Source organism: Pseudochaenichthys georgianus, chromosome 17, assembly GCF_902827115.2.
Source record: "Pseudochaenichthys georgianus chromosome 17, fPseGeo1.2, whole genome shotgun sequence".
NCBI classification, from domain to species: domain Eukaryota; kingdom Metazoa; phylum Chordata; class Actinopteri; order Perciformes; family Channichthyidae; genus Pseudochaenichthys; species Pseudochaenichthys georgianus.
The window spans coordinates 40,337,339-40,349,838 of NC_047519.1; the positions used below are offsets into that span (position 1 = coordinate 40,337,339).

The following is a 12,500-nucleotide window of genomic DNA, read 5'->3' on the forward strand; positions in this document are numbered from 1 at the left end:
ACACGCCAGGCTAACTCCTCCACGGCTGAATGCTTTTTCCTCCTCGTCCCGAGTACATTTCCTGAAGCCTGTCGCACCACAACAAATTCCCAACTCAGTTAATCTCACCGGAGTCTCTCTCTGCAGGATAATCTGTAACACTTACTGAAGCGGCAACAAAAGACAAGATAATGTGCTTTATATACAGAGTCGACTAATCCTCTTAAGACACAAGCAGCGAGGATGTAGAAGAGGGGGGAGGGGTTGGTCCCGTGGGACAAAGTAATACATTAAGATAAGATGGTGAAAGCTGTTTCTCCTCAAATTAAAATCAGTGGGTGGAGGACGACAGGGAATCTGCTCGGAAAGGCAATCATTGTTTTCTTTTAGTGGAGGAGGCGCCGAGATTTTTTTATTAATTGTTCAACAGTTGCCTCACATGGCGGCGCCAAGCTCCACTCACTTGGTGATGGATTTGCTCTCTTGCTGTGACGGAGCTCCGGAGAAAAAAAATGTCTCGAATATGTCGACTGGGTCGCTTTTCTGTTGCCGTTAAACTCAGTCTCTAGTTCATGTCATGATGTGAATCTACAAAGTGACAGCTAGACATGCAAAAGGGAAATAAGAGCAGTATGACAAAGGTAATGTTTGATCTTATTGAAAGAGAAAGGAAAGAGACGAAGGAAAGGGTCACGTCCTGCTCAAAGTCAATGTTTTTTTTAATGTGTATTTGGTTGCTAGCGTGAAATATGAGATTTCAACGTTTTGTTCTACGACTTAAAACACGAGGTTCCAAACAAGTGTCTAAATTAAACGACTAAACTACATCACGCCCAACATTAGCCGCCTTTAGCTTAGCGGTGGTGACGTGAAGTCATGTGACCGTGCTGTAGTTCCTTTATAGCCCAACATTAGCTAGCTTTAGCTTAGCGGTGGTGACGTGAAGTCATGTGACCGTGAAGTAGTTCCTTTATAGCCCAACATTAGCCGCCTTTAGCTTAGCGGTGGTGACGTGAAGTCATGTGAACGTGCTGTAGTTGCTCTATAGCCCAACATTAGCCACCTTTAGCTTAGCGGTGGTGACGTGAAGTCATGTGACCATGCTGTAGTTCCTTTATAGCCTAACATTAGCCACCTTTAGCTTAGCGGTGGTGACGTGAAGTCATCTGACCGTGCTGTAGTTCCTTTATAGCCCAACATTAGCCACCTTTAGCTTAGCGGTGGTGACGTGAAGTCATGTGACCGTGCTGTAGTTCCTTTATAGCCCAACATTAGCTAGCTTTAGCTTAGCGGTGGTGACGTGAAGTCATGTGACCGTGCTGTAGTTCCTTTATAGCCCAACATTAGCCACCTTTAGCTTAGCGGTGGTGACCTGAAGTCATGTGACTGTGCTGTAGTTCCTTTATAGCCCAACATTAGCCACCTTTAGCTTAGCGGTGGTGACCTGAAGTCATGTGACTGTGCTGTAGTTCCTTTATAGTCCAACATTAGCCTCCTCTAGCTTAGCGGTGGTGACGTGAAGTCATGTGACCGTGCTGTAGTTCCTTTATAGCCCAACATTAGCCGCCTTTAGCTTAGCGGTGGTGACGTGAAGTCATGTGACCGTGCTGTAGTTCCTTTATAGCCCAACATTAGCCGCCTTTAGCTTAGCAGTGGTGACGTGAAGTCATGTGACCGTGCTGTAGTTCCTTTATAGCCCAACATTAGCCGCCTTTAGCTTAGCGGTGGTGACGGGAAGTCATGTGACCGCGCTGTAGTTCCTTTGTAAACAGTGTTTAGCTGCAGTTTGCTTCACTATGTGTGGAGCTGTCCAAGGCGCTGAAACACACCAACAGCTGTATCCATTACATAATCCCATTTCTCTTCCTTCACAGCAGTAACTGCTAACATTAAAAGGAGAGAAGGGGAGTTCACAGCTCCCTCACATTAACTACAGATCACACATTATCACTTGATGTGTTGATGAGATCTAGACTCCTCTCAGCTCCCTCCATGGAATACAAACATGCAGTTAAACGTACCGACAAATTCTCATCAGCAGGAAGACAGCTAATGTGCATTTAGAAGGTTTTAATGGTATTAAACAGTCAAGCAGTTGTGTGGGGTAGGCTATGTGTATTATCCTTATATTTAATGGACCTTTTCACAGACTCTCTGCTGAGTCTCTTGTGTAGCAGAGTAACATCTAAATGTGTTTTTTATCTGACTTTCCTGCACGAGGACCCCCGTTTATGTTGGTGTTAGGTCATTTAATTCTAATATGTATTCAATATATATGCACGATAAACTTTTTATATATCTCGTAAAAATATCGTCACATAACCGCGCAGAGCTCTCAGCCCGTAAAGTTAAGAGCAAAGACATTTCGATCTCGTATGAGAAGAGGAGGAGATTACAAATCAGAGACAGTGACAATAAAGATATTTATTTATGACTGCGGAATAACTCGTTTTTAGATAAATACGCTGGCCCTGTTTAGGTGGCTTAAAAGGTGACTCAATACTTGTATGTCACTATTCTTTTCTTGGCCAAGCCTTTAAATAAATCTAAGTATCATAAAAACATCAGATCCGGTTTCTCAAGCTTTTTTGTTTCCAGTCAATAGCCGCGTTCACACCGCAGTACTTTTCCCACTTTATTTCCGATATAGTACCACACCAAAAAAAATCCGGAATTAAATTAGTTCATGAGAACCTTTGTACCCCCTTTTCCGTCCCTGCTCGAGAGGTGGGACTTTCGTGGGAGAAAAAGGTTCCTATGTCTGATTGGCTGGGCGGATTGCAAACCACGCCCCGTAAAACTCCCAAAAACTTTTGTGAAGCCGCCATTTTATTATCCTTGCATTAGCATTATTAGCATTAGCATTAGCCCCGCGCAGAAACGCAGAGAGACTAACTTATGGCAACACAAAATAAAACATGGGAGCGGTGGAGATGAGGAGGTGTCGGCGTTCTGGCGATTTACTCGGAAGGCTTCAGTAGAAGCTGCTGGGAGTCCCAGCAGCTTCTACTGAAGCCTTCCCCAACTCCGGGGACTTCCGGCCGGGGACTTCAGGCGGCAGTATATGCCGTGAAGTGTTTGCGGCCTGCCAGTAAACCCAAAGCAGAAGAAGAAGAAGAGACGTCAGCAGCTTAATTTGCCTAATCCTCCCCAGGGACTTTTTCCGGTGTGAACGCGATCTGAGAACTAAAGAGTTCTCATGAACCTTTGTGGGAAAAGTACTGCGGTGTGAAAGAGCCTAATGCTCCTAAAATCACACACTGAAAACACTCAAACGTTGACATGAAAATTAAAAGTATTATGTCAACAGATTTCACATAGGCTACTTGTTTGAGGTTAGAAATGATAACAACATAAATCATGTTCAACTTAATATGCTTTCCATTAACCTTTGTCAATTTGCTCACATACATTTAATTAAAATCAACATTTCAGTTCTTCAGAGCATGTTAGGACTTTGGAGAGGATGTACGTGCAGGCATCTTCATCTCACCTCCACAACACGTTATTAATCATGAGTCTGTGTCCTTCCCTCACTCCACTTACAAGTGTCTACATTAGAATACACTCAGTAATCAGTGTGACCAGACTGCGGCCCACACACCAAAAGAATACTTAGCGAAACACCAGCCACACTTCATTTCTCTCCTCTCATGTCTCTCTCTAAGCGATGCCGCCTCTGCAGAGACAAAGCTAACGCACTTGACGAAGTTCAGAACCTCGCTGTCTACAGAACTCAAATCTATTATCATCCGTGCGTGACCGCGGCGCATCAAACGCGTGAATCGCACCCCGCGGTGGGCTCGTTTTCCAGAGGAACACTTTGGCAACAACACGGCGCCTCAGAAGGGAGTCGCTTTCTCCTGAACGCAACGCGCGGAAAATCTCAGGGGTAATTAGTATCTTTGTGCCTATTGAACACATCAAAGAGGGGTCTGTCACATCTCGCCGGCAGCTTCATAATGCACCGAGAGGAGGAGGAGGTGGGTGGGTGGGTGGGTGAAGTGAATGGCTATATATTGTAATTATGCCAAGAGACATGAAACCGAGGTTCAATAGAGATTTTCATCTGCAGGAGAGGAGAGGAGAGTCTATAGAAGCTGTGGGTGTAATGAGATGTACAGAAACAAAAAGGAGAGAGATGATATGTGCAGGAAGGCAACGAGTCAAAAGCATGCAGGGAAAAAACGATATTAGAAAAGGAAACGTGGTTTTTAGGTGTAAGAGAAGGAGGTGGTGGTATGGTTTGGATACCACTAATATTACAGAGCTGATGTGACTTTCCTTTCTTTTCTTTTTACTTCCGTGACATCATTATTTTATATATATCCTGCTTGCTTTTGAAGTAAACGGTTACTTTGTGGTTTCCTTGTAATTATTGAGTGGTCTTGTATTTGAATGTGTTTTTTTTTATACCTCGGGACTGTGGGAAACGGTATTTCGATCTTTCTGTGTGTACAAAACATATTTTGAGATTGACAATAAAGTTGACTTTGACTGATAAGGACACAACACGTGCGCTTCTATATCGATATCTCGAAAACAAAATACAACTATGAACCGGAACAATGGGCGTAATATGTTGTAGTATTATATTGCGACGGCCCCAGAGCCTGTGGCCTGTGAGTGTGCGGGTGTGTTGCCGGTCCTGTGGTGGGGGTGGAGCTGAGGAGGCCAATCAGCATGCCCGGGGACACCTGGCCGGAGCCGAGGTGCTGGTTCAGCTGCCGGAGTCACATGGCCTCCGTGACTCTCTCCAAGCCCGCTGCAGGAAGGCTCTCGCCGGGACCCTTCCCCCTCGCCCATCCTCTCATGCTCTCGGTGTTATTTTGGAATCGGCACAATAAAAGTGCCGTGGTTTTTGGAACCCTCGGACGTCTCTCTCTTTTCCCGTTGTGGCCTACGGGCCGGTCATAACATATCGTACATCAAATAAGGGTTATGCAAAAAGTAAAAACTATTGTGCTAGTTAAAGTTGAGCAAAAGTGTGTGTAAGAAACAAGAGCTCACAGAGTAGAACTCCTTCTCACTTGATGGTGAGCCTTGGCGGAGGTCGGGAAGCGGTCAATGTGACGGAACGCCTCCAGGCCACGTGCGCGGAAGTAAAATAAGTGTTAGCAAAAAGAGTTACAGGCACGTACGCGGAGAAATAATGAAACGCATGCGGAAAAAAGTTACAACAACGAGTCGGGGAGTGGCGTAGCGACTTTCACCAAGGTCAACCAATAAGAAACAAGAAGGCTTAGTTATAAAATGCTAAAACGATGTTTGGTTAGCTAGTACCATCCCGGGGTCTGCTCGGACGTGTCGTGATGAAGTAAAGTTCTTTTTGCACCAAACTCTGATTCCTCCAGCGATTCCTTCAGAACCCGTTAGAATTGTATAATTACGAAGAAAGTTATAATGTTGAGAAGGAGGTCCGAACATTTTCGACTAGCCGAGATTCTCCTCCGACAATGTCCTCTTTAAAAAATCAGTAGATTGCTAAATGCAGACAAATGCAGAAAAGTAATTGACGAGAAGAATAAAACACTTCCACTGGTTTGAAAAGAGATGCATGAATTTAAAAGTAAGACAAGTAGGACTTATAATGGTTTTTTGATAAAAAGTACAACATATATCGTATTAAATCTGTCTTTGGAAAGACAAAAGCAATGCTGTAGGACAGGGGTGTCAAACTCAAGGCCCGGGGGCCAAATCCGGCCCGCGACTTCATTTTCTGTGGCCCCACAAGAGCTTGCAAAGAATATAATATGTTTACATGCTACTTTACAGAAGCACGTTGCCCATAAACTACATGTCCCACAATGCATCTCAAATTTGACTTTTTTTGTCAAAATATGCCTTTTTTTCTCATAAATAGATTTTGTTTTCAAAATGTTACTTTTTTTGTTTTGTTTTTCCAGAATGTGGCTTTTCTTTTAAAATCATTTTGTGACATTCTCACTGAAGAGACGTGCAATTATTTGCCCTAGACTTCTGCTTTCAGACGTAGTTAATTATGAATTTATTACCCTATCCGATAATAATCCAATGCAGAGGCAATAATGTAATATAACATATTATTTTATATATATTCAATATTTATATATGTCTTTTTTTTATATAGTCTTAAAGTTACAACCGGCCCTTTGAGTGCAACCATAATGCTGATGTGGCCCGCGATGAAATTTAGTTTGACACCGCTGATGTAGGAAATGAAATGCTTCATGCAATGTTCCTCATGTTGTAATATCAGCATTGTTATTGGGGAAGAACTGAACCTGAAAATAAGACTGAATTCTTTCCACTTAATTAGTCACTCTGACCTCATTTTAATGTAAGCCAATTTCTTCTTCTTGGGATTGAGGGGGGGGTATTTTGTTTTGCGATAACCATTTAGCAGAGAGGGAGGTTTCCATCCCGCTAATGTAATTTTAAATTAACACCGAAGCTGCGCTAATGGTTCCTGGGAGCCGTTATCTTAAGTATGTCGATTTAAGAGTAGCTTCATCCGTCTCGTCCGTGCACTTCGTGGCCGCTTCGGTCCCAATTTTTCACGGATTTTTCTTTGCCTCTAGCGCACACTAACAACTGCAGCTCTGTTCGGTACCCCGCCTACACCGCTCTCCCTGGCACGGCTTGCACACAGGAGGGATGAGCGCAAGATAAGACGTATTTTTAAGGCTGGAAAACAATTTGTTCTAAAGTATTCACTAATGAGGTCCTTCCTTAAAATATACTTCCTTTCTTTAGTCGTCCATTCGTTTCTGGTCAGACCTTTAGTCATTACATCAGTTAACCCTTCGATGCATACGTGGGTCTTTTTGACCCGGTGAGGTGGTTTTCTAGAAGTATCTTTGTAATTACTTTTTTGTATCATTTCATATTCCAGCTATTCCTCAAAAAACATGTTTTGGATATCATGCCATTACAATTTTAAATTTTAAGAAATTGTAGTTTTTGTATTTCTACCCCAAGCTTCCATTGGGGTATAAATACATTGCATTTCCTATGGGATCCTATGGGAACCTTTGATTCTTATCACCTGTTGCTGTCAGGACTACATTCACTGTGGACCACACAGACGACATCACAAGTGACACCTCTCAGGAAGATTATTTTATACAGCAAGATCTGATGCCTGTCAGTATAATAATAATACATTATATTTGTATCGGGCTTTTCAAGGACTCAAAATCTCTTTACAATATAAGGGAAGGTTAGGGTGGGGGGGGTATGGGACTATCAAACTTGATCAACCGGCATGGATTGATGGGGGGGGGGGGCTATGAGTAGACAGAGAAGAGATACGTTTTTAAAAGGGACTGGAATACTGTGAGGGTCTCAGAATAGCGGAGATCTTTGCATCGATATGTTCAAAACGTTTTTTTTTCTAAAAATTAAATATAAAATATTTTTAATGTGAACCAAAATATAATACTAAATATTATACAGGTGATTTTTCTTAACAAAATGACAGAAATGGGAAAAAAACACTTAATATTCTAATCGGGTCCTTTTTGACCCACTGGTGGAAGAGTGTAGGGTCCAGTCACTCGGGCATCGAAGGGTTAAACTGGCCCTATTGTGCTTTGTGTGGGTTCTCCATCTACTGTAGTGGTGTATGTAGGTTTTAGACAAGCGCTTCTATTGGCTAGCGCTCCAACACATTGGGGTTCAAACAGTAATTATTACCTATACTAAAAGAGGCAATCATTGAAAGTTAAATGTGTGTTTTTTCAGCGACAGATCATTCTTTTAAATCCCACGATGCCAACATGTGTTTTAAATTCAGTTTAATCTTCTTTTTTTTAAATGAGGAGTCATTTTCGGCAGCTCTTATTAGCAGCTCTAGATGGAAATGTGGAGGTGGATTAAATGTTCACATCAATGTCGGTCCCAGTGATTCAGTCGGGACACAAATACATTTTGAATCACGAGTCACCGCAGGATATTGAGCAACATCGAAACACCACCCTCACCTGTAATGCATCCTTCAGGGGCGTCAAACTCAAACACACAGTGGGCCTAAATAAAAAAATGGGTACTAGTCGAGGTGGTTCAATGTTTATTACAAAACGTATTGAAATGAACTTATTGCACATATTAAACCTGGATCTAACAAAGCTTCACTGATTGCCTATAAAAACAACATTAAATAGTCATTTGAAATTATCCTGCGGGCCGAAATTAAATCCACCACGGGCCTGATTTGGCCCCCGGGCCTCGGGTTTGACGCTTTAGATCTATCAGGTACAACTTTTCTAATGTCACCATCACAGCATCTTGTTTATTTTTGAGTTCTTTACGAGGAATAAACCTATGAATTACTCTAAGAATGTGCCATTGACATTATCGGTGTTTACAATGTAACTTTTAGGAAATCCTTAAGTGCTGTATTCTGTAGATTTGTTCAAGTTTAGGATAACGTGTCTTACAACATCGCAAGATAAGGGTGTGTGTGGGACGGGAAACACACTGACCTGGGGTTTTATTAGGCCACTTTTATTAGGTCACTAATCAAGTGTTTATATTATAAGCAATAGCTTCAGCTCAGTAGGACACTGACCTTTCCTAGAAAGCTTCAATAGAAAGCTACCATGTCAGATAATCAGATAATCATATGTTGGCCTTTTTTGCAGCCATTAGGAGAAATGTTAAGAACAATGTAAAAAGCCAGAGGTAGAAAGCTGGTGGTGCCCTTGAGCAAGGCACAGGATGATGCTCTGCTAGGTAATCAAACATGTCATGTACTCAGCTTCAGTTGGGATGCCTTTGTTAGCATGTGGACTCTGATATTGGAAGAGTACATTCAGAATTTTCCCAACAGTTTTTTAAGAGGATATTAATTTGTGGACACTCACCAGGATCATGTGTCCGGTGGAGATGTCCATGTTGTGGTGAGCGGGCTCCTCGCTCCAGGAGGAGATGCTGCTGCGAGCCGAGGGGCTGACGGCCGGACCTCCATCGCTGAACTGAGACGACACGCTGTTGATCCTGGAGGAGATCGGCTCGCTGCGCTCCGTCGGAGGTTTCACCGCCATGCGCTGCCGACACAGCTCCTGCGGGAGAGAGGAGAGAAAAGGGGAGGAGTCAGGGCTGTCGTACGGTGACACGGCCATTTCAGGATGTCTGTGTCGACTGTTTTATGTTGGACAATCGGAAAGATCTCGCGTTTAAAGAGACCGTGTTTTTTCACAGATGCTTGAGTTCTTTTCAAAATGTAATTGTGAGACATTTGAATAGTAAGTAATTAAGAAAAATGCTTAATATGTACAAGTTTTAGCCTCAGCTTTACTCAAGCTATTAAATGTATTTCTCCTTTGATCGTCAATTTTCATTATCTGGTATTCAATAAGCTGACATATATAACTGAACTATGATGAAATCAATCAGTTACTTAACCCTCCTATTGTCTTCGTCCCCCCCCCCCCCCTTACTTTGGTGTTCGCGGTCCAATTTGACCGGTCCTGTTTAAACTGCTATTACATGAACACAAAAAACATTATTCATCACCACATTTCATTTCACACCCTTTCAAACGGTACATATTGTATCAGATACTGGTACACATGAAGAACTGCAGTACATATACAAAGAACAGACACTGAACATGTATTGCGTGTGCCAGGTGTGATCCATGTGGGGGGAGGGGCACATAAGAGCGGGAAATGTATCAAATTGTCTGTGTGTGTGTGATTCACATGGGGGGATGGGCACATACGGGGGGGGGGAACACATCAAGAGTGTGTGTGCGTGTGTGTGTGTGTGTGTGTGTGTGTGTGTGTGTGTGTGTGTGTTTTGTCTGATCCGGATGGTTACTAATTCCTTTTCTTTATGGCGGTCATGTTTGAGCGGGAACACCACGGTGTTACAAAGTTGACTAAATCATCCAAAACTCAATGAAAGCGGTGATCAGCCATTTTATATGTTCGAATGTCTGCTGTGAAGGATGTCATGAAGCCTGAATGCAATCGAATGTAAAACAAAAAAGTTAGGATTGATGAAAGTAGTAAAGCGGTCAGATTTGACCCGAAGAGGGTTTTAAAGCTAAATTCATAAAAATAACTTACTTTTCAAACAAATGACGGTTTTAAATCCAATAAATGTATTTAAATCTAATTCACTGTGGCCCTTCACATTTTAACATCACTTTCATTCATCAAAACGCTCGTCTGTTAGTCGAACGCTAAATTAATTAGTCAGATGTAGTTTTGTTTCTACGGCTACACATCTGCACAGCTCCTAATTAATCATCTCATCTTGTAATAAAAGCTTTTTAATCAACATTCTGCATCAAATGATTCATTTATATAACAGTCACATGCATAATAACTGGATGAATGCATAATGAGTTTTTCCATTAGGGACCTGATTAACGCCATTACTCACTGCGCAGATTTGGGATCAGTAATCTATGTCATGCCGTACCTGAAATACATCGAGTAACAGAGCATGTGTAATATAATGTACCTTTTTATATTATATGTTGGGCTTTCTGGTCTTTATAAGGTGGTCTAAGGAAAGAACACATTACCCTTGTTATTGGCAAATATTGAGTATTTCTTACTATTTTTTACCTTTTTATTAAAAAAAATAGGCTACATTTGGTCATTTTCAAGCTCATATCTCTGTGTTCTACTTCTATTGGGACATGCAAAATACCACATACAGAAACATTAACATTAAATAGTGGATTTGGGATGCTTCAATTAAGCTAAATATCAGCTAAGTCGGACCCATTTCCGGTGAGGGTTGGATCAGCACCTCCAGATCTGAGGCCATGGTTCTCAGCAGGAAACCGATGGACTGTCCACTCCAAGTAGGGAATGAGTCCTTACCCCAAGTGAAGGAGTTCAAGTATCTCGGGGTCTTGTTCTCGAGTGAGGGAACAATGGAGCGTGAGATGGGCCGGAGAACCGGAGCAGCGGGAGCGGTATTGCAGTCGCTTTACCGCACCGTGTGACGAAAAGGGAGCTGAGCCAGAAGGCAAAGCTCTCTGTCTACCGGGCCATTTTCGTTCCTACCCTCACCTACGGTCATGAAGGATGGGTCATGACCGAAAGAACGAGATCGCGGATACAAGCGGCCGAGATGGGTTTCCTCCGCAGGGTGGCTGGCGTCTCCCTTAGGGGTAAGGTGAGAAGTTCGGTCATCAGGGAGGGACTCGGAGTTGAGCCGCTCCTCCTTCGCGTCGAAAGGAGCCAGTTGAGGTGGTTCTAGTTAGGATGCCACCTGGGCGCCTCCCTAGGGAGGTGTTCCAGGCACGTCCAGCTGGGAGGAGACCGAGGGGTAGACCTAGGACCAGGTGGAGGGATTATATCTCTTCTCTGGCCTGGGAGCGCCTCGGGACCCCCCAGTCAGAGCTGGTTGATGAGGGGAAAGGAAAGTTTGGGACTTTCTGCTGGAACTGCTACCCCGCGACCCGACCACGGATAAGCGGGAGAAGATGGATGGATGGAATAATTTCCACATCTTGTGATAAATAAAGATTCTATCTAGCTATCTATATCGCAGTGAGCTCTTTTACGATGTTATTACAACTGATTCAAAATGATTCTTCATCAGGAGGGGGGAGGCGCCATTTTAATAACCGTGGTTTATGATCTGAAGAGAGTCTGTTGTGGAGTTGTGTCTCAATCTTGCCTTTTAATTGGGTTTATGCTCTTGATGAGTGAGAGCAAGTCTGATTATAACCTGTTTTATAGGTTTTAGTGCATGTCAATGGTCTGCAGAGGATCAAATCCCCGTCTCCCCCCCAGCCTGAAACGCCTCCTTTGTTGACTTCAGGAACATATTGACATCATCATTTAACACTTGCGCTTCTATTGGCTAGTCCTCCAACACATTGTACGTCTCTAAGACATCTGGTTGACCAATCACAACAGAGCCGACCAGCTAACCAATCAGAGCAGACTGGGCTCTGGTTTCAGACGGAGGGTGAAAAGAGGTGCTGCAGCACAGGCAGTATGAGAACAAGAAAGAGCTTTTTGAATATTAAAACATGGAGAGGACTCTTTAAAGTAGAGACACTACATACTGATATACACCTGAACATCAGCAGGAGAGGACTCTTTAAAGTAGAGACACTACATACTGATATACACCTGGACGTCAGCAGGAGAGGACTCTTTAAAGTAGAGACACTACATACTGATATACACCTGAACATCAGCAGGAGAGGACTCTTTAAAGTAGAGACACTACATACTGATATACACCTGAACATCAGCAGGAGAGGACTCTTTAAAGTAGAGACACTACATACTGATATACACCTGAACATCAGCAGGAGAGGACTCTTTAAAGTAGAGACACTACATACTGATATACACCTGAACATCAGCAGGGGAGGACTCTTTAAAGTAGAAACACTACATACTGATATACACCTGAACATCAGCAGGAGAGGACTCTTTAAAGTAGAAACACTACATACTGATATACACCCGCAGGAGAGGACTCTTTAAAGTAGAGACACTACTGATATGAACCTGAACATCAGCAGGAGAGGACTCTTTAAAGTAGAGACACTAAAT

The 12,500-nt window shown here is 42.9% G+C and overlaps 1 protein-coding gene across 1 annotated transcript in view; it reads right to left on the bottom strand.

Moving 5' to 3' along the window:
- The window catches only part of LOC117462104 (receptor-type tyrosine-protein phosphatase N2-like), a 305,455-nt gene that overhangs the window by 39,797 nt on the left and 253,158 nt on the right, over positions 1-12,500 (bottom strand). The window contains exon 15 of the mRNA XM_034104169.2: positions 8,826-9,023. Coding sequence (XP_033960060.1) covers positions 8,826-9,023 — 198 coding nt within the window. The remainder of the gene's footprint in view (positions 1-8,825; positions 9,024-12,500) is intronic.